Source organism: Eurytemora carolleeae, unplaced genomic scaffold (genome assembly GCF_000591075.1).
Source record: "Eurytemora carolleeae unplaced genomic scaffold, Eaff_2.0 scaffold327, whole genome shotgun sequence".
NCBI classification, from domain to species: domain Eukaryota; kingdom Metazoa; phylum Arthropoda; class Copepoda; order Calanoida; family Temoridae; genus Eurytemora; species Eurytemora carolleeae.
The window spans coordinates 67,454-88,594 of NW_019396260.1; the positions used below are offsets into that span (position 1 = coordinate 67,454).

At 36.2% G+C, this 21,141-nt stretch overlaps 1 protein-coding gene across 3 annotated transcripts; it reads left to right on the forward strand.

Moving 5' to 3' along the window:
• Positions 1–603: 603 nt before the first annotated feature.
• Positions 604–19,163, forward strand: LOC111699584 (vang-like protein 2-B). 3 transcript variants are annotated; one of them, XM_023470286.1, is made up of 7 exons: positions 604–670; positions 10,110–11,052; positions 12,837–12,942; positions 15,689–16,456; positions 16,679–16,853; positions 17,660–17,871; positions 18,774–19,163. In XM_023470286.1, the coding sequence occupies exons 2-7, from the start codon at positions 10,775–10,777 to the stop codon at positions 18,990–18,992; spliced, it is 1,758 nt and encodes a 585-aa protein (XP_023326054.1). In that variant the 5' UTR covers positions 604–670; positions 10,110–10,774; the 3' UTR covers positions 18,993–19,163. The 3 variants fall into 3 exon arrangements, with proteins under 3 accessions (XP_023326054.1, XP_023326055.1, XP_023326057.1); XM_023470287.1 differs by lacking the exon at positions 604–670 and adding an exon at positions 9,359–9,486; XM_023470289.1 differs by lacking the exon at positions 604–670 and adding an exon at positions 9,359–9,461.
• Positions 19,164–21,141: the final 1,978 nt, after the last annotated feature.

The window sequence follows — 21,141 nt, forward strand, 5'->3', positions numbered from 1 at the left end:
GTAAGTGCATGTACTTGTAGTTATTGAATGAGTAAGTGNAGGGGATATATAGTTGAGTGTGTGAAGGAAGAGAAGGATATATAGTTAAGTGTGTAAAGGAAGAGAAGGATATAAAGTTGAGTGTGTGAAGGAAGAGAAGGATATATGGTTGAGTGTGTGAAGGAAGAGGGGGATACATAGCTGAGTGTGTGAAGGAAGAGGAGGATATATAGTTGAGTGTGTGAAGGAAGAGTGGGATATATAGTTGAGTGTGTAAAGGAAATAGAGGATATATAGTTGAGTGTGTGAAGGAAGAGGGGGATATATAGTTGAGTGTGTGAAGGAAGAGGAGGATATATAGTTGAGTGTGTGAAGGAAGAGTGGGATATATAGTTGAGTGTGTGAAGGAAGAAGAGGATATATAGTCGAGTGTGTGAAGGAAGAGAGGATATAGTAAAGATAGATAAATGTGGTTCTAAATCAATATATAAGTGTCTGTAACATGTTTTAAGCGTCTAGTCAGAGGAAGTGGGAAAAGAAAAAATTGAGTTAAGACTAGAAGTNGAGGGGGGAACCTGGCCTGAACCTGTAGATTTATCTACCTGGCTTGTTTTACTTGGGCAGTATACAACCGGTGAGTTGAACGAGTGGAGGAGATATTTACTCCAGGATAGATAAACAACAAGATCAGGTAGAAGAATCAGAATATTTAATCCTTTATCCAACCTCAGATTATTACAGCTCACTGATCATATTCTCAATTGGGGTTTTGAAGTTTATCATCTAATCCGATATATTTGTATGATAAGATACACCTGGAGAAAATCAATAAAACCACGAAGAAACTCTAAAACCGGTAAATTAAAGAACAAATACGTTCCAACGGATATTTTTATCTCGTTTTAATGGCTCTTATCAAAACATTAAATAAATAAATGTACATTAAACATTACCAAACGTTACATCAATAGTAGCAAGTTTTTAAGTCAATGATTTGTGTCCAAATTGTTATTTCCAGATTGGCAAGCATAAGGGACTGTTAACGTAATTTGAAGTATTCCTTCATTTAAATTAAATATCTGATTCACAATGGTACTCCTTAAACATTTGACAGGTCAAAAAGGATAGAGTTATTCTTGGGTTTCTATTTGGAAATTGATTATTTTCCATTGCAGTTCTCTATAAAAATTACTTACGGATATATGCAGGAGAAAAATAAGGAAATTGAGGAAACTTCATATATTTTTAAGACAGAAAAACGATGATATCTTATTNGCTCTGTTTGGTTTTGACCCGAGAAATATGTCCCGGGAAGAGCGATTAGAAGTGTTAGTTTATCCGATCCCACTTAGTTCAGGTTCAATTGATTTCTGACATGTGAGAGAGAAGAACAGTGTACCCGGAGTATTATCTCTGAATGAGATTACAAGGGTTCGTCCCGTCTCATTGTCTCATTACAACCCGGAGATAATTGAGCACTAACCTCTCTAACCTGAGTTAACCCTTTCTCTAAAAATATTGGATTCGATCAAATTCTTTTTCCGACTTGTTTAGCGCTCATGCAATAGTTATAAACATTCATGGTTCTCATTCGTGCATCAGCTTCTACTCTTTCAGAGTTAATCTTTCTCTTTTCTTTTTTTCTAATAAGGTTCGTCTTCTGTTTTCCTTACAAAGCTAATCTTACTTTCATTTTTCTTTACCATTATTCGTATTCTTTCCTTACATAGTTCATCTTTCTCGTTACTCTCCTTTTTCTCGTATTCTTTCCTTATATAGTTCATCTTTCTCTTTACTCTCCTTTTTCTCGTATTCTTTCCTTATATAGTTCATCTTTCTCTTTACTCTCCTTTTTCTCTACCATTGTTCGTATTCTTTCCTTACATAGTTCATCTTTCTCTTTACTCTCCTTTTTCTCTACCATTGTTCGTATTCTTTCCTTACATAGTTCATCTTTCTCTTTCATCGTCTTCTCTCCTCTTCTTTGTTTATTAATTGTCTTTTTCTTTATCCTTCCAGAATTCCTCTTCATCTATTTTTATAGGTTTTTTCTTGCCTTTTGCAGTTTTCTTCTTTCATTACTTAATTTTCTTCATCCTTTTTTCACCTAAATTCTATTATATTTTGGACTTTTCGGTCCTTTCTTCGATCCTTCATTTCTCGTGTTATAATCCTTCACAAAACCATCAGTAATTTCTTCCTTCTTTCTCCTTTCTTCTTCTGATTCCTATTCTCTTCTTCCGTTGCTTGTTTCTTCTTCTGATTCCTATTCTCTTCTTCCGTTGCTTCTTTCTTCTTCTGATTCCTATTCTCTTCTTCCGTTGCTTATTTCTTCTTCTGATTCCTATTCTCTTCTTTCCGTTGCTTGTTTCTTCTTCTAGTTCCTATTCTCTTCTTTCCGTTGCTTCTTTCTTCTTTGCTTCTTATTCTCTTCCTGCCGTTGCTCCTTTCTTCTTCTGATTCCTATTCTCTTCTTCCGTTGCTTCCCTGCACCTTGATAAATTGGTAGAATGAATGCTGTTAAATTGAAGAAAATGTTCTAAAATGAAGAATAATTATGTTTTCCGCATGGTTTGGATCCATTACGCTCCATTTTCCTATCCAGTAAATTAGAGTACATGGAGTTTAGCTTCTATCCAGTAGATTAGAGTACATGGAGTTTAGTTCCTATCCAGTAGGTTAGAGTACATGGAGTTTAGTTTCTATCCAGTAGATTAGAGTACATGAAGTTTAGTTTCTATCCAGTAGATTAAAGTACATGGAGTTTAGTTTCTATACAGTAGATTAGAGTACATGGAGTTTAGTTCCTATTCAGTAGATTAGAGTACACAGAGTTTAGTTCCTATCCAGTAGATTAGAGTACACAGAGTTTAGTTTCTATCCAGTAGATTAGAGTACATGGAGTTTAGTTCCTATCCAGTAGATTAGAGTACATGGAGTTAGTTTCTATCCAGTAGATTAAAGCACATGGAGTTTAGTTTCTATCCAGTAGATTAGAGTACATGGAGTTTAGTTCCTATCTAGTAAATAAGAGAAAATGGAGTATAATTCCTATCCAGGAGATTAGAGTACTGGAGTTTAGTTTATATCCAAACAACCTGTCTGCATAAAACTCAAAATAACAAGATTAACTAGGATAAGAAGTAATTCTAGAGAGGATTTCCTCCCCTCCAACAAATCCGCGAACAACAATTGAAAAAATCCGCTATTTCCTGGAATTTACATTTGTCTTCTTTATAAGTTACCCCCCTAATGCCGGCTTGAAACACAAGAAAACAGCGCGAGTAGAATCATAAATGTGTTGTATTAAATATGAGCTGTTTAACCCCCCCTCGATATAAAAAGTAGGCGGAGAGAGGTTGAAAAGTCTTTGAGCATCTCGAATCCAAGATTGACCCGGGTTCGGATAAAAAGGTAACCTGCCCGTCAAACCCAGCCCTGAACTGCCAGACAAATACCAGACCTGGAGAATACAATCCAACCCAAGACAATACACAATACAATAATAATTCCATCCCTGACCACAGGGTTCAGAGTACCAGGAGAAATTGGAACCAAAACAGACAACCAGAAGGACACCATCAAAAATAGTAAAATTTAAAAACATAATTTTGTTCCCGGCACCGCCCATATAATCTTTGAGACATTTTGAGAAAATAGTTGTGAGACGCCAAAAATACCCGAGTTAAAATGTTTTAATTCAAGATTTTGACCCTCTCTAATCTGTATGTACCCCCTGAGTTATGTGAACCACCCTCTGACTTTACTCAATACCAGGAGCAGGTTGAGCTGCAGAGCTCTAGGTTCTCTATAATCTCCTGATGAATGATCAGGGTTTAAATTTCAAATCTCTCTCCCGGTCCAGATTTCAAATTTCATCATTTATTCTACTCAACCCTGCTTTAAGTCATAAACTCTTAAATGTGATAATATCACAATTTATCATTTAATTATAATAATTAAATAACAAAGCTCAGAAATTAGTTTAATTGGCATTTTTTGTTCGTGAACTAATGTGTTGCTCATTAATCGCGTCTTTTAAGTTTCTGGTCTTACTCCAGCATGACAAATCATTCCCCCCCCCCTTCCACCTTATCATGTAGAGTATTTTTACTCTACCCTTGTCAACCCTTGTTAATTGATTTGTAGCTCTGCAGAGTGCGAAATATGGACAGATGGTTCACAGATTTGTTATCGGAGAACAAAACTTTAAAGATTACACCCAAATTAAGTATTAATATTTAAGCTGAAAATTGAAGTTTCTAATCTAATTTGGGTCAACCATTTAGGAGAGAAAAAAACATTCATACAGAATATTAGAAAATTAAAATTTATAATGTAAAAAAGATTGAAAATAAAAATACTGTACATCAATAATAGAAAAGTCTTAAATTAGAAGAAGAATGAGGAATAAGGAAGGAAGTGGACGTGGAACAAGAAATTAGATGTGAAATAAGGAGAAGGATGTCAAATAAGGGGTAGAATGGAGAATAAGGAGAAAATGGGGAATGCCCGGGGAGGGGTGGGGGGATGGAGGATTCTTGAGTAGGGTGGGAGTAGGTAGGGGAATAGGAAGAAAGAATGTTCGGTGTTCAGGTTCCTCAGATCTTATCACTATTGTTATGAGAATATTTTGACTTCTCTAACCGAGTTTTGAAAATGATTCAATTTATAATTCTATCAGCATTATCTACTCACAGAGTTGATACGTATATCGTGAATATGATTGGTGTCTGGGTCCAACTTGATGATTTCTAATCTAGGTTTTGCGCGGGGTTTTTATCCGCTGAGAAATCGTTGATCGAAGTTGGGACGTAATCCGTCAGTTGTTTAGACACGGTACTGCCCAGTGTCTGATGTTTCAAGCTACCAAAGCTAAATTATAGTTCAGCCCATCCCAGCTTTACCTGACCTTATTTTATCTTTCTTAAAACTTAAATAAGTTTCCATTCTTACTCTATTCGTACACCAAACCATGGAATTCACATAAAGGAACTGAATACTCAACCCAATTCTAGTTTTATAATCCCTATCCATGCAACCTGCCTGGTAGTGTGCATCTGAGATATTTCAAACTATGAATCAAATAGTGATCAGTTTCTTTGTTTTCAAAATAGGTGTACTGCACGTTTCTGGGAGGAATATAAACAAAACTCAATCTGATTAGCACTGGTTTGGTTGACGTTCTCCCAGAAATTGCAGTACATTCTATTTGTAGGTTCCTGGTGTATCTTCTTTGCTCCAGTCCTAAATCCATCCTTACTCCTTCCTCTGTTGTCAACCCATTTTTACTTTTTTTCAACTTACCCTGAGTCTAGACTCCTTCCTTGCTCCATTTTAACCCATTCCTTTCTCCATTCTTACTCCAGTTTTATCCTTCTTTTCTCCATTCTTACTTTATCCTTTCTGCATGTTAACTCTAGTCTTAGTCCATCCTTAATCCATTCTTACAACATCTTTCCTCCATTCTTACTTCAGTCTTAATCCATAACTTCTCCATTCTTATTCTATTCTTAATCCAGCTTTTGTCCATTCTTACTTTATCCTTTTTCCATTCTTACTACAGAGATATTTTAGTCTGCCTCCATTTTATTCTAGTATTAGTCTATATTTTCAACATTCTTACTTCAACCATCATTCATTCAAACTTCATTTTTATAAAATTAGCGAGGATAGATATAACTGTGTTAAGCTATCTCCACACATGTTCACATGTTTATAAGTTGAATGTACGTATTAGAACGGGTTTAAGCTAACCATGCTACGTATTCATTTGAAACGCAGTTCAAATAAATAATGGTTTTTTACATAGAAGTTTACAAACATAGATAATTAATAATGTACAATGTACTGCAAGTTTACAGAATATCATGTGACCCGATAATTATTGCATCCTTAATCCATCCTTGCTTTATCCTTACTCCAGCCTTGCTTTATTCTTACACCATCCTTGCTTTATCCTTACTCCATCCTTGCTTTATCCTTACTCCAACCTTGCTTTAGTCTTACTCCAACCTTGCTTTATTCTTACTCCATCCTTACTTTATACTTACTCCATCCTTGCTTTATCCTTACTCCATCCTTGCTTTATCCTTACTCCATCCTTACTTTATACTTACTCCATCCTTGCTTTATTCTTACGCCATCCTTGCTTTATCCTTACTACATCTTTGTTTTATTCTTACTCCAACCTTGCTTAATTCTTACTCCATCCTTGCTTTATCCTTACTCCCTCCTTGCTTTATCCTTACTACATCCTTGTTTTATCCTTACTCCAACCTTGCTTTATTCTTACTCCATCCTTGTTTTATTCTTACTCCATCCTTTATTTATCCTTGCTACATCCTTGCTTTAACCTCCTTGCTTTATCATTACTTTATTATCCTTACTCTATCCTTGCTCTATCCTTCCTCCAACCTTGCTTCATCCTTACTCCATCCTTTCTATATCCGTACTCCATCCTTGCTTTATTCTTACTCCATCCCTGCTTTATCCTTACTCCATCCCTGCTTTATCCTTACTCAATCCTTACTTTACCCTTACTCCATCAGTGCTTTAACCTTACTCCATTCTTTAACCAAGATCAATCCACAGAANATTTTAAGAGTGCTAAAACAGATAATGAGATAAATAGTTTGATAAATAGATAGATATATAGAAGAAGAAATATACACATATAAGCATATAATATTACCCCATCTCATTTTTCCCATTCAGCAATTTGGAATTTTCTCATCTCGTATTTTAAACCAATTGTATTTTTACCAATAATAAAAAGTTAAAAAGTAGCTAACCTTTTCTTTCTTTTCCTTAAATATTCACTTTTAATGCAGCGATCGTCATAATAAAGTGGAATATAAATTTATATCAGTTTTAAGATCACTTGTTTAGGTAAAATGGGCTGAACTATTACACTTTAAGTATTTGTATTTAATTATCTTCAATATTAACTTTAGCTTGAGTAATGCACCTTTTTGCATTTGATTTTGATTGGATTGAATTTTAAAATTATTTTACAAGCATTGTTATTAAACCCTGAGAGAGAAAATAAATATAACTTTGAAGAGTAAATAAACAAATGCCAGAAACTAACAAATATTTCCATTCGGGATTCTCGATTTTTCCATCTTAAAATATTCACAAATTCTTGAATGATAAATGACTCGCCCCGGAGCTGAACCATTGAAAAATGTTTAAACTTGAAGAATAAGATTTACAGTCGTTAGTTTAAGTCCAGGATGAATAAACACAAGATGAATGTCTTTAGGATGAATGAGATAGTGATATGGATGCTAATTTTATTGATGCCTTATGGATTGGAATCTCCAGGATGAATTATTCAAGGATGAATGTCTAAAGGATGAATGTCTAAAGGATGAATGACTCAAGGATTAATGACTCAAGGATTAATATATCTAAAGGATGAATGTCTAAAGGATGAATGACTCAAGGATTAAGACTCAAGGATTAATGACTCAAGGATGAATATCTAATGGATGAATGTCTAAAGGATGAATGACTCAACGATGAATGTCTAAAGAATGAATGACGAATGAGTGAAAGACTAAAGGATGAATGACTCCAGGATGAGAGATGAGAGATGAGAATGTGGCAGCTCCTGGGGATTCTGGAGAATCTTTCCCCTCAGGTCAAACAATTGAACCTACTCCTGTAGCTGGAGGAGATATCTCACAACTTTACTCCCAATTTTACATAATTTATCTCATGATCACCTAAACCACGGTTTCCTCTCCTCTAGCTTGTATTCGTATACAGGCTTGGTTTGTAATGATATTTCTCCAGTAGCCATTCTTTACACAGCTCCGCCCTATCCTACCTTTTTCTCCGTCCTTCATTAGTTTTCATGATAATCAGAACTATAGTATTCAAGGGTTGTTTATGCATAGCTTCTCTATGGTTTAATTTCTCCAGGTTGTACTAGGATTCTCCAGGTTTCAGGATAAATCAATTACACGGTTGATCTATGCTCTAGGATTAGATCTCATTCTCCGGGTTCCCTTGAATACCACATTCATGTGATGACTTCTTTGTATTCTGAGAGAGGTTGAGATCCCCTTCCTCTGTTCTTTCTCAGCCAGGCAGAAAAATCAGGGAAATAGTATTGTTCTCCGTCCTTCCCTTCTCCACTACCTCCAACCTTAATATTAATCAATTTTCTCGGATAATTTGGTCTGACAAAAGAACCTGGATACCGGAGGGACGGAATTTGCTCAAATTTAAACCATTGAAAATAGGAAATTATAGTTAGTTAATATAGATGTAAGAATAGACAGTTAAATAGGTACTTTTAGAGATAGATGAACTGACAGACAGATAGAGAAATAGATAGTAGATAATAGACAGTTTGGTAAGGAAATAGTAGGTTTTAAAGGGAAAGCTTTAAATTGATATCAAGATAAATAAATAGATATTTCGATGTATAGATAGATTGTCAGATAGATAGATAGATATTTTGATAAATAGATAGATTTTAAGAGTGCTAAAACAGATAATGAGATAAATAGTTTGATAAATAGATAGATATATAGAAGAAGAAATATACACATATAAGCATATAATATTAGAAATAAAAAATAAAAATAAAAACACGTTTATTTATGTATTGTAACATGTATTGGAGAATAAAAGCAAGATGCCTTATAGATTGAACAAAAAAGATATTTCGGAAANAGATAGTAGATAATAGACAGATAGAGAAATAGATAGTAGATAATAGACTATTTGGTAGGGAAATAGTAGGTTTCAAAGGGAAAGCTTTAAATTGATATCAAGATAAATAAATAGATATTTCGATGTATAGATAGATTGTCAGATAGATAGATAGATAAATAGATACATAAATAGAAGGACAAATATACACATATAAACATATAATATTACAAATAAAAAATAAAAATAAAAACACGTTTGTTTATGTATTGTAACATGCATTGGAGAAAAAAAGCAAGATGCCTCAGAGATTAAACAAAAGTGATACTTCGGAAATAGATGTCGAGGAGTAATATTCTAACAAAGAAAGTATTGAGCTATGGCTGGGTTTGGACCGGGGGGGTGATTGATAAGTTGAACCTAGAACTCACAAGAATAATAATGACATGCGCTGAAAACAGCTCAGGGTTGTTGGTAAAACAGACCCCGGAGTTTAAACAAAACACTAAACCCGTCCTTACAAAGCTCTCAACCATTGTTTACAAACCTGGCGTTGTGTGACAGAAAAATGTGTTTTCAGAAATTATTATTTTCTAAATCTGTGGGATTTTCTGACCACATGAAGACGGTAAAACTATGCTCCGGAGAGAGAGCGGGAAACCTGCGTCGCACAGCGCTCACCGCTCCGCGCTTGGTTCCCATGGTTCAGTCTAGCTCAGTATTAGGACCAGGAGAGAGAAAGTGGGTTCATGAAACCTGGTGATTACACAAGCTCTAGTAAACTGAATAAAACATGGGAATATTTAGGCTTGGTAAGCACTACGCACATGCATAGAGGTACTTTTACAAGAAAAAGTAGGACATGTAGGACTAGTAGGACATGTAGGACTAGTAGGACATGTAGGACTAGTAGGACATGTAGGACTAGTAGGACATGTAGGACTAGTAGGACATGTAGGACTAGAAGGACAAGTAGGACTAGTACGACTAGTACGACTAGTAGAAAAAGAAGGACAGTAGGACTAGAAGGACTTGTAGGACTAGTAGTGCACTAGTAGGACTATAAGGACATGTAGGACTAGTAGTGCATTAGTAGTACTAGTAGGACAAGTAGGACTAGTAGGACAAGTAGGATTAGTAGGACTTGTAGGACTAGCAGGACAAGCAGGAAAAGTAGGACTTGTAATATTTGAATTTAATTTAAATTATTCTGATTAAATGTATATTGGTTCAAAGTATAAATAATTCCAGGATTAATGAATACTCAGTTGGAGTTTCATCAAGATTTTAATTTATGATCCAAGAACCTGGGCCATGTGTGTTATACATACATGAATACATATATACAAATATATTAATCACGTGGTAAATAATAATGAATCACTTTATCTTTGTCACTTTTTTGTATTTCAAGCCGAGATAAGTTGAAAGAAATGTTGTTCATGGTTTTATTATTTCAGGTGTGCGACGTTGTCAACTGCTGCGTTGAAATTACCAGCTCCCGCTGTGTTACGAAGACCTGGAGAAGACCCTAGGTTCCTGTCATAGTGTCAGGGTCCTGGAGAGACCAGGGATACTTGTCACACTCACGTCACAATCCTCATCAAACTCGGACAAGGATAAGGTTCACCTATATACCTACCTTGAACCTTACCTGGAGCTGATACCTCAATTCTTCAACTAACATACCTACCCGGGGCAATTTGAACCCTGCAAAAAAGCTTCAAAACACAACAAACGAAATTACTCAACCAGAAACGTATTTAACCTTTACCAATCTTCAATTTTGTACTAGGAGAAAAACAGTCCGACCAATATTTGCTCAACCCCTAGTTCCTTGTTCTACCAGTAGGATGGAAATGAACCACAAGTAGATGATTAACAGTGAGAACTCGTGTAATTGCGTAGAACAGGAATACTTTTCTCTGGGTACAAATATACCCAGTGCAGACATTCAGTAGTCGGAGAAATATTTAAAACTGAAGATCCTGTAATTATTGGAAAATAGGTCACAAAGTCTCAAATTACAGACTCAGTTAGCCTGAAATTAGAAGCCAGCCATTCAAACTATGTGAACAAAAACCTTGTTAGACGTCGTTAAAGTGAGCATTTGTCGAAATACTAAATGCCGCTTTTGGCGGTTGCCGCAACTACTATGGACCCTGAGAGGATGATCCACCAGGACGGATCTCCGGGTTCAGGTTCAGGACAGAGTCAACAAGAGCTGATTGTCTCCAGCCTGGCCCGCCGTAAAAAACACGGCAGCCATCCACCACCGATCCCGTCAGTGATCGACCGTCCTCTCCCGATCCAACCTGGAGTGCAGGGTCGAGGGAGCCATCTCCCCCACCCTCAACCCGTCTATGGAGTATCTAACCAGGGATACGCTAGACATGAACAAAGGTATGTTTTCCTTCTCATCATACTAAACTCTTATTTTATCCCTGTCCTTCATCCAGATAATGTATTCTCACGTTTTCAGATTCTTGTATCAGTGTCAAGGAAGAATGTAAAATNNNCCTCCCCCCATTCCTACTCCTTCAACCCCCCTTCCTACTCCTCTCCCCTTTATTCAACCTTTTTCTGTATTTTCTGAGGTTAAAGGGATTGTAAGTCTAATTTCCAGAGACCCTTCATGCTAGAATGAAAATGTCCGATTTACAAGGGTACCCTTACAAGTCTTGTCTGATCAAGTAGGAATTAAATATCATGTTTTTGTAAAAAAAAATTTTATTTGTGGTTTCTCCGAAAAAACGACGTGCGCAGTGAAGAAATTTATAGAAATAAACGCTTTTCGAGTAAAAACGACGTTATCGTCCACATTTTTTATTAGATTAGAGTTCCAAGGGTACCGTTGTAAATCGGTCATTGCTATCTCTGCATGGAGGGTCACTTAAAACTACGCGTACAGTCCCTTTAAGAGTCCGAGACCAGACTTGAGTTTATTTGTATTATCTTGGATCTGCAAACTTTGATCTAAACACCTTGAGTCGTAAAGCTCAGCATGAACTGTACTTTTATCATTTCACCGGTTCTGAATATCTCCACTGTGTGGTCAGTGAATACAAGAGCCCGGAGTTGGAATTGCATCCAGGGTTCAAGCTAATCCCAGAGCGGAGATTTAAGGAAACTAGCTTTAGACATAATTTTGGCAGAATTTAAATTAATTCGATTCATCTCAAAATAGAATCGTTCCCCTCGGTTTCTCTGAACACAGTTTAATCCCTTGAAATCCCGACATTTACAAATATTTCTCCCAGGAAACATAAACCTTGGTTCCCATCCTTCTCAAACCTTGATGTTATTAAACTCAGTTGTTAATCCTTTATTACTCCAATCCTTCCTTAATCCCTACTAATTAAATAATTCGTCCTGCTTTCTCAATCTTTACTCTTAACCAACCTGAACCTTAATTCTTATTCCGTCCTTATTCCATTTTGAACCCGTCCTACCTCCATTTTAAATCCGTCCTAACTCCATTTTCATTTCGTACTTACTCTACATATTTGAAGCCGTAGTTCTTTTCATAACTAACAGTTCTTAATAGTTACTGCATTTTTAATCCGTCCTTATTGCATCGGCCGTCCGTCCTAACTCCATTTTGATCCCGCTTGTACTGTATTTGAATCCGTCTATTTTACATTCTCAATCCGTCCTTGTTTCATTTTGAATTTGTCCTTGTTGTATTTTGAATCTGTCCCCATAGTATCTTAAACCCGTCCTCACTGCATATTGAATTTTTTTAAACTGCATTTTAAATACGTCCTTACTCCATTTTGAACCCGTTCTTAGTGGATTTCTATCCATTTCTACTTTATTTCTACCCATTTCTACTCCTTTTTTACCCATTTCTACCTTATTTTTACCCATTCCTACTCCATTTTTACCCATTCCTACTCCATTTTTATGTATATTTTCCATTTTCTGCAATTCTTTGTCCTGGCTTCAATTTTGTTAACCTTAATCCACTTCAATATAACTTCACTGTGACTCTTATCTTAACTGCAACTTTGATCCGTCCAAAATTAAATGTAACTCAATATTTCTTAACTTCACGTCAAACCTAGTCTTAACTCTTTAACTCTGCAGATTAACAACTATTAAACTCCAGTCTCAATCTAACCTAACTCTATCCTTAATTCAACCTAACTCTAGTTCCATGTAAATTAATAAATATTTGTGTTCAGTATGATGCACGGAGCAAGATTGAATACAACCTGTGAGACGACAGTATCCGTTCCTGAGGACTCAGATGAACCTCAAGAGGTTATTGAGGTCCAGATACTTCCACAGGTCAGAGAATATAAGGNCCTCCTCAAAATATGGGATTGAACGCTGCCAATGGAATGTGAACAATTTCAATTTAAAATTCTGACATTTTTCCAATTTTTGAGATACAAGGTTTGAACCCCTATCTCCTACTGACAACTCTCATAACACAGAGAAGATAGAATCTGAATCATGGATCAAAACCTTTCGGTTGGTTTTTACTCCGACCCAGAACAATGTAGCCATTCGCCCACGCTTAGGTTTAATACAACCTGGAGTAAAACAAGAGGAATGATTCGAACCTCTCTCTCAGTATGATCTGGATCCATTCCATTTGTTCCACACCCCAACTTTGCAGGAGATCAAAACACGGAGAATAATATCTCCAAGTACTCCCCTACACACACACACCTGTATCCAGTACTAAGTTCTAGACCATGAGCTATCCAACCCTAACCGTGATAAATCAGGGGGGAAATCTGCAACAATAAATCCTGAAATCTTTCTGCAATTTATTCCTATTCATTCTTCTTCTCTCTCAGTTACACGTCCCACTCAACCCGTTCTCCTCGTTTTTATCTTAAATATCTTCAACATTTTTCTTTCTTCTTTTTATCTACTTGAGTTCCTCATATTTGTATTGGTATTTATTGCTCCTCTTCAGCACATTATTTTTCTATTCCTTAAAATCTTCCATTTTTCTGTTTCTTGATTTTTGAAATTACTGTCCCAAAAAACTCGTGTAAATTTTAAAATCACATTTTCTACATCTCGATACTTCTAGATTATCATATGTTCATAAAATTTTTTACTCGTTGTTCTTCTTTTCTTTTAGACTTCCCTCTTTCTCGTTTCGCTTTCTCTCGTCAATTTAGCACCCTACCCCCCCCCCTCTTCTCAACCAGTTGAGGCAACACCATTATACCAAATTTAGGCCTTAGTCATGCAGTAAGTGGAAAATTGTTTTGATAGAACGCAATCTGAAAGATCAGCAGAAAATTTATCAAAAATATCCCATGATCTAGATAAGATGGGGGTATTTTACTCCCAACTATGAGAGTGTTTGTTCCTGATTTTAAGAAGGATAGATATAGAGATGTAAGGTTGGATAACACACTAGGGATAATGAAAAAGAAGTAAAAAAAGAAAGAGAGAAAGAAAGAAAATTTAAGAATAAACAGAAAATGAGAGAGTAAAACAGGAGTAAGAGAGGAATTAATGAAAAATTGAGAAATGGTTAGTAAAAGAGGTAAAAGATAATTTATTTATATTAGCATCAAAAAGGTGATTAATAGGGATGAAAAAAAGATGATGAGGGGAAAGATTAAATGGTTTAATGTAATTAATGAGGAGAAAATCCTCCTGAATTTACTAAACTCCAGGACGATTTAAAAATTCAATTCAGCAATTCAAACTCTATCCGACCCTACTCCGTCCTGCTGAGATCTATAAATCTTATCCAACAACATTTATTTTTAAATCTTTCAACAGAGAAATCTTGTTTGCTAGTTTAGAAAAGTAAAAACTATATTTATATTCTTGCTCCTGTTTGTTCAAGACTGACCTACAACTCTATTATATATATTCCTGAGCTCCCCAAACTTGAATCTGAAAGTCCGATGTTTCTCCAGATATGATTTAGAACTGTATAATCTCATCCAGGTTTCGTGTTTGGCAAACACAGATTGAAACTTAGTATTCAGAGCAAAGATAGCTTTGATTTTTCATCCAGTAATTTTTTGGCAACTCCCTCCCTCATTATAACATATTTATTAGAATTCTCCAGGTCTACAAAAGAACTAAAGGATCGGATTAAGTAGTGCAGATGAAATCTCACGTCTTTAATTTAGAATTTTATTCTAATCCTAGTCTATTACAGGTCTAGACTTTAAGTACCCCTCTGATGCCTAACTTTATACCCCTTTAAGCCCTGGATAGTTGAGGCCAGTAGGAGAATAATCATTAGGTTTAATCTTCTTATCAACCCCTCAACATAATATTCTCTCCTACTAAACCATGCTATTGGAGTTTATTTAAGATCCAACCTAGAGTAGCAAGTAACGAATTCAAGAAGAATTTAACAACATTTTAAAACCTAGTAACGGTCAAAAACTGGTGTCCAGACAGGACCAAACAAGCCAGAAGCTACAAAGTCCAAACAGCAAATACATATATATTTGATTCAAACACTCGATACTTAGATTTGGTAGAATAAACAGTAAATTACCCACCATGATTTAAACGTTTCACAAGAAAATTACAAAATATCCCCACCCCNCTGAAGTCTAGAGAGGATTTAAAGGGACTGTAAGCGTAATTTCAAGTGACCATCCATGCAAAGATGGCAATACCAGATTTGCATCGGTACCCTTAAAAGCTTTGTTTGATCAAGTATGAATTAGTTATCAATGTTTTTGTTTCTTTAAACTGTTTACATTCATTGTCAGTTTCTCTGCAAAAGTTACTTGCGTATTTCTTGCTAATAAAAGCAATGGAGATCTTATCAGAAATAAACTATTTTCGAATAATAAAAACGATGATATCTTGCACATTTTTAATCAGGTTAATGTTTCAAGGGTACCGTTGTAAATCAGGCATTGCAAAATTGCATGAAGGATCACTTGAATTTTTACGCTTAAAGTGCCTTTAGGGGGGGGGGGCTAGATTCTAATAAACTTTGATACATATGGTAACTTTTTATTTAAAATCACCGGCGGCCATTTTAAACCCGCAATTTCTAGATTATAATTAATGTTTGGTTTGGTTTCAGGACGAGAACTGGGGAGAAACGACGACAGCTGTGACAACAGCCTCCGACCTCGAATACACCATGGAGGACCTCTCCAAGTGGCAGGTCCCGGAGAAGACCAACCTCGCCTTTAGATGTCAAAAATATCTAGGATCAGTTACAAGTGGACTGTTAGCGACCGCTGCGTTTTTAAGTCCTATTTTAATGGTGATACTACCCAAAGTTGGCGTATTCAATATACGTGAAGACCACCTAGAATGTGATGTGACTTGTGATGGAATGCTCATTAGCTTTTGTTTCAAGCTACTTATTCTTCTCCTTGGCACGTGGGGCGTTTTCTTCAGGCATCCGCGGGCCACTCTACCCCGGATATTTGTGTTTAGGGCAATGGTATCTCTTCTCATCTTAGTATTTATCGTCTCATTCTGGCTCTTCTACGGAGTTCATCTCATGGAGGAGAGGAGCAAGATCGAGTACAAAGATATTGTTCAGTTCGCTCTCTCATTGATTGACGCACTTCTTTTCGTTCACTACCTCGCGATCATTCTGATAGAACTCCGGCATCTCAGGGTTCAGTATTATGTCAAAGTTATCCGGTCACCGGATGGACAGTCCCAGAGCTACACTCTCGGAGATCTTTCGATCCAACGCGCTGCGGCTCACGTTCTGGAGAAATATTACGTAGATTTCCCGATCTATAATCCCTACCTAGAGGTCCTACCTGGAGCCAGGAACAAGAAAGGATTCAAGGTCTACGATATGGATGGATTGGAGAATGGACATATTAATGTAAGTACTTTTTAGAAACTCGTCAATAATTTTCCCTAACAGTCATTTATCGTTGTTTTACCCCATTAAAGGCTTGGCTTGCGTTCTTAAAAGAGAGCATATGGCCTGTGGGTTGGGCGGTTCCACTTTTCAAGTCCCCCGGTTGACTGCTGACCTTAAAGCCCTGTTTTATGAACCTATAAAAGCTGAGACGATTAACAACTAAATGCTGTAAAACTCCAGGATGGCAATTCTACGGTTGTGAGCACAGTCTCCAAACGAGGACACAGTTCACACAATGAGAGGTTCTACGAGGAGGGGGAGTACGAGAGAAAGGTCAGGAAGAGGCGCTCCCGGCTCATCACTGCAGCCGAGGAGTCCTTCACTCATATCCGGAGAATGCGGGACGGATTATCAGGTTAGTTCTTCTTAACCCTTGATTTAGAACTGGTTTAGTTCCATTGTTATACTCCTGTATTGAACGGGGATAAGAACCCATATATGTGAACCGTCTCAAACTACCAAACCTAATTTCTTTTCATCTCATTCTCATATTTTATTTGGTTAAAAGCTTAGTTTTCAAGATAGGATGCTTGATCAGGATTGTTTAAACCTGTTGGTTTGATGAGAGGAAATGGGGAGTGGAGAGCGGGGGGGGTGGGAGATTTGAGATCTTAAAGAAAAACCGAAACCTGTCAATCTAGGATTGATGAGACACACTTTATCCCGGGGTCTTGGGAGAACTTTGAATATTCCTCGATAGTAATATTAGTACTTCATCATTCAACATGGTCCAGTCGGATGCTTATTTATGAAGGGGGGGGGGTCATGGCATTTTAGAGATGGGGGAAGAGGGGGGGGGGTGATAAGTGGTAGGGGTACTCGGTAATAACAGGAGCGCGGGTACTCGGTAATAACAGGAGCGCGTAGTAAAATATCAAGTTATTTCAACAGAGGGGTTTGGGTTTTAGTGGAATATCATGATAATATTCTCACGAATCCCGAAAAGGAAATTATTTGCCTGCTCATTAATGCCTACGGAGAAAAGTACAATGAACGCAGACGAAATCTTCAATTGTAGTTAAAATTAATTCATCGTAAATCAACATGTTGCCATTTAATTAGAGGTATAAAACTCTTTGATAGAAGAAATAGGGAATAATTCTAAAAATAATTAATTTGAAGGAGGAAGGGTNCGCAAAGTTTTTACCAATATTTTTTTAGGAGGTCGCAAACAAGCCTTAAGCCCTTACGAGGCTGCTCAAGCAGTATTCCCAAGCCTGAGTCGGCCCCTACAGAAATATCTAAGAGTTACACGTCAGCAACCTCGACACACCATGGAGTCCATCCTCCAACATCTGGCAACATGTTTATCCTTTGATATGAGTCCTAGAGCATTCCTGGAGAAATATCTAGTCAGTTCTCCTGTTCTTCAGGTACTTATATATTCCTGGAGAAATATCTAGTCAGTTCTCCTGTTCTTCAGGTACTTTAATATTCCTAGAGAAATATCTAGTCAGCTCTCCTGTTCTTCAGGTACTTATATATTCCTGGAGAAATATCTAGTCAGTTCTCCTGTTCTTCAGGTACTTTTATATTCCTGGAGAAATATCTAGTCAGTTCTCCTGTTCTTCAGGTACTTAAATATTCCTAGAGAAATATCTAGTCAGCTCTCCTGTTCTTCAGGTACTTATATATTCCTGGAGAAATATCTAGTCAGTTCTCCAGTTCTTCAGGTACTTATATTCCATTTCCATTTCAATTTCCATATCCATTTTCATATTCATTTCCATATCCATTTCCATATCCATTTCCATATCCATTTCCATATCCATTTCCATATCCATTTCCATATCCATTTCCATATCCATTTTCATATCCATTTTCATTTCCATTTCTATATCCATTTCCATATCCATTTCCATATCCATTTCCATATCCATTTCCATATCCATTTCCATATCCATTTCCATTTCCATTTCCATATCCATTTTCATATCCATTTTCATATCCATTTTCATTTCCATTTCTATATCCATTTCTATATCCATTTCCATATCCATTTCCATATCCATTTCCATATCCATTTCCATATCCATTTCTATATCCATTTCCATATCCATATCCATATCCATTTCCATATCCATTTCCATTTTATATTCATTTCATTTTCATATCTGCAGAATGACCGTGAGCAAAGTGCAGTACAGTCCTGGTTTCCATATCCATTTCCATATCCATTTCCATATCCATTTCCATATCCATTTCCATTTCCATATCCATTTCCATATCCATTTCCATTTCCTTTTTTATATTCATTTCATTTTCATATCTGCAGAATGACCGTGAGCAAAGTGCAGTACAGTCTTGGGCTTTAATCTGTGATACCATGCTATCCCGGAGTATCGGAGACGGAACCATATTCCAGCTCCGACAAGGAGACGTATCCTTACTCTGCTCCATACACTCTCTACCCCACCTAGCTCTATCAGAGGAGATTATAGATCCTAAATCAAATAAGTTCGTTCTCCGGATGAGCTCAGAAACCTCAGTCTAAAAATAATTCCAGTGATTTATCATGGTTCGAACATTTTGAATCCATATCGGTTCCAAGTCCGATAGATTGTGTACCTTTCTTCCACCTTCTCATTTTTGTCAGATCTCGAGTAAAGTATAAATTATTGTTAAATATGCATAAAAATAAATTAAACTAGTAATATTTTTTCAATGGCTTGAATAAAAAATGTTTTTAATGAAAGATAGGACATGTCTCTAGTGCTGTTTACGGAAAGGACATGTCTCTAGTTCTGTTTAAGGATAGGACATGTCTCTAGTTCTGTTTAAGGAAAGGAAATGTTTCAAGTTCTGTTTAAGGAAAGGACTTTTCCAAAGGTCTTTTTACGGATAGAACATTTCTCTAGATCTGTTTAAGGATAGGAAATGTCTCTAGGTCTGTTTAAGAATAGGACATGTCTCTAGTTCTGTTTAAGAATAGAACATGTCTCTAGTGCTGTTTACGGATAGGACACGTCTCTAGGTCTGTTTAAGGATAGGAAATGTCTCTAGGTCTGTTTAGGTATATGACATTTCTTTAGTTCTGTTTAAGGATAGGACATGTCTCTAGTTCTGTTTAAGGAAAGGAAATGTCTCTAGGTCTGTTTAAGGAAAGGACATGTCCATAGTTCTGTTTCAGGATAGGAAATGTCTCTAGGTCTGTTTAAGGATAGGACACGTCTCTAGGTCTGTTTTAGGACAGGGCACATCTCTAGTTCTGTTTTAGGATAGGACATGTCTCTAGTTCTGTTTAAGGATAAGAGACGTATCTAGTTCTGTTTCAGGATAGGAAATGTCTCTAGGTCTGTTTACGAATAGGACATTTCTCTAGTTTTGTTTAAGAATAGGACACGTCTCTAGTTCTGTTTAAGGATAGGAAACGTCTCTAGGTCTGTTTTAGGAAAGGACACGTCTCTAGTTCTGTTTAAGGATAGGACATGTCTCTAATTCTGTTTAAGGACTGTTTAATCTAAGGACAGTTCTCCAGGCCTGGCAAATGGTAGGACAAGGATCTAGGTTTGTGTAATAAAAGGAAACTGCTCTAGGTCTGTTTAATATCCTGAGAACAATGCATCCTGTCACACACCTAAACATGCACGGGCCTATAGAGATCGGAAACAAGGAGATTAAGGCATAAACTATACTTCATGATAAACCTGGTTTCTTTCATTCAACCCTGTCAACTTAATCCATTCCTAATCTATCCACTATTATCTTTTCTGCCATCCAATCCAATTATGTTATCCAATCCAATTATGTTATCCAATCCGATGCTGTTATCCAATCCAATTCTGTTATCCAATCCAATTATGTTATTTAATCCAATTGTTATCTAATCCCATTCTGCTTTCCAATCCAATTCTGTTATCTAATCCAATTCTGTTATCCAATCCAATTCTGTTTTCCAATCCAATTCTGTTGTCCAATCCAATTATTTTATCCTATCCAATTATGTTATCCAATCGAATTATAATGTCCAATTCAATTCTGTTATCCAATCCAATTACGTTATCCAATCCAATGCTGTTATGCAATCCAATTCTGTTATCCAATCCAATTCTGCTATCCAATCTCATTCTGTTTTCCAATCCAATTATTTTATCCAATCCAATTATGTTATCCTATCCAATTATGTTATCCAATCCAATTATGTTATCCAATCCAATTCTGCTATCCAATCTCATTCTGTTTTCCAATCCAATTATTTTATCCAATCAAATTCTAATGTCTAATTCAATTCTGTTATCCAATCCAATTACGTTTTTCAATCCAATTGTCATCTAATCCCATTCTGCTTTCCAATCAAATTCTGTTATCTAATCCAATTCTGTTATCCAATCCAATTATGTTATCCTATCCAATTATGTTATCCAATCCAATTATGTTATCCAATCCGATTCTGTTATGCAATCAAATTTTGTTATCCAATCAAATTCTAATGTCTAATTCAATTCTGTTATCCAATCCAATTACGTTATTCAATCCAATTGTTATCTAATCCCATTCTGCTTTCCAATCAAATTCTGTTTTCTAATCCAACTCAATTATATTGTTATAAAAATAATTAATCCAATTGAATTATGAGAGATTGAGTTAAATTCTCACCAGATTAAGAAAATGCTTACCAGTATAAATCAAATTCTAACTAGATT

What these genes read in the sequence shown, in the direction of transcription:
- LOC111699584 (XM_023470286.1), top strand. Translation starts at nt 10,775, where the DNA reads ATGCCGCTTTTGGCGGTTGCCGCAACTACTATGGACCCTGAGAGGATG. An exon ending in AGGTCCAGATACTTCCACAG is followed by an intron (nt 12,943 to 15,688) that starts GTCAGAGAATAT and finishes GTTTGGTTTCAG; the next exon opens with GACGAGAACTGGGGAGAAAC. An exon ending in AATGCGGGACGGATTATCAG is followed by an intron (nt 16,854 to 17,659) that starts GTTAGTTCTTCT and finishes ATATTTTTTTAG; the next exon opens with GAGGTCGCAAACAAGCCTTA.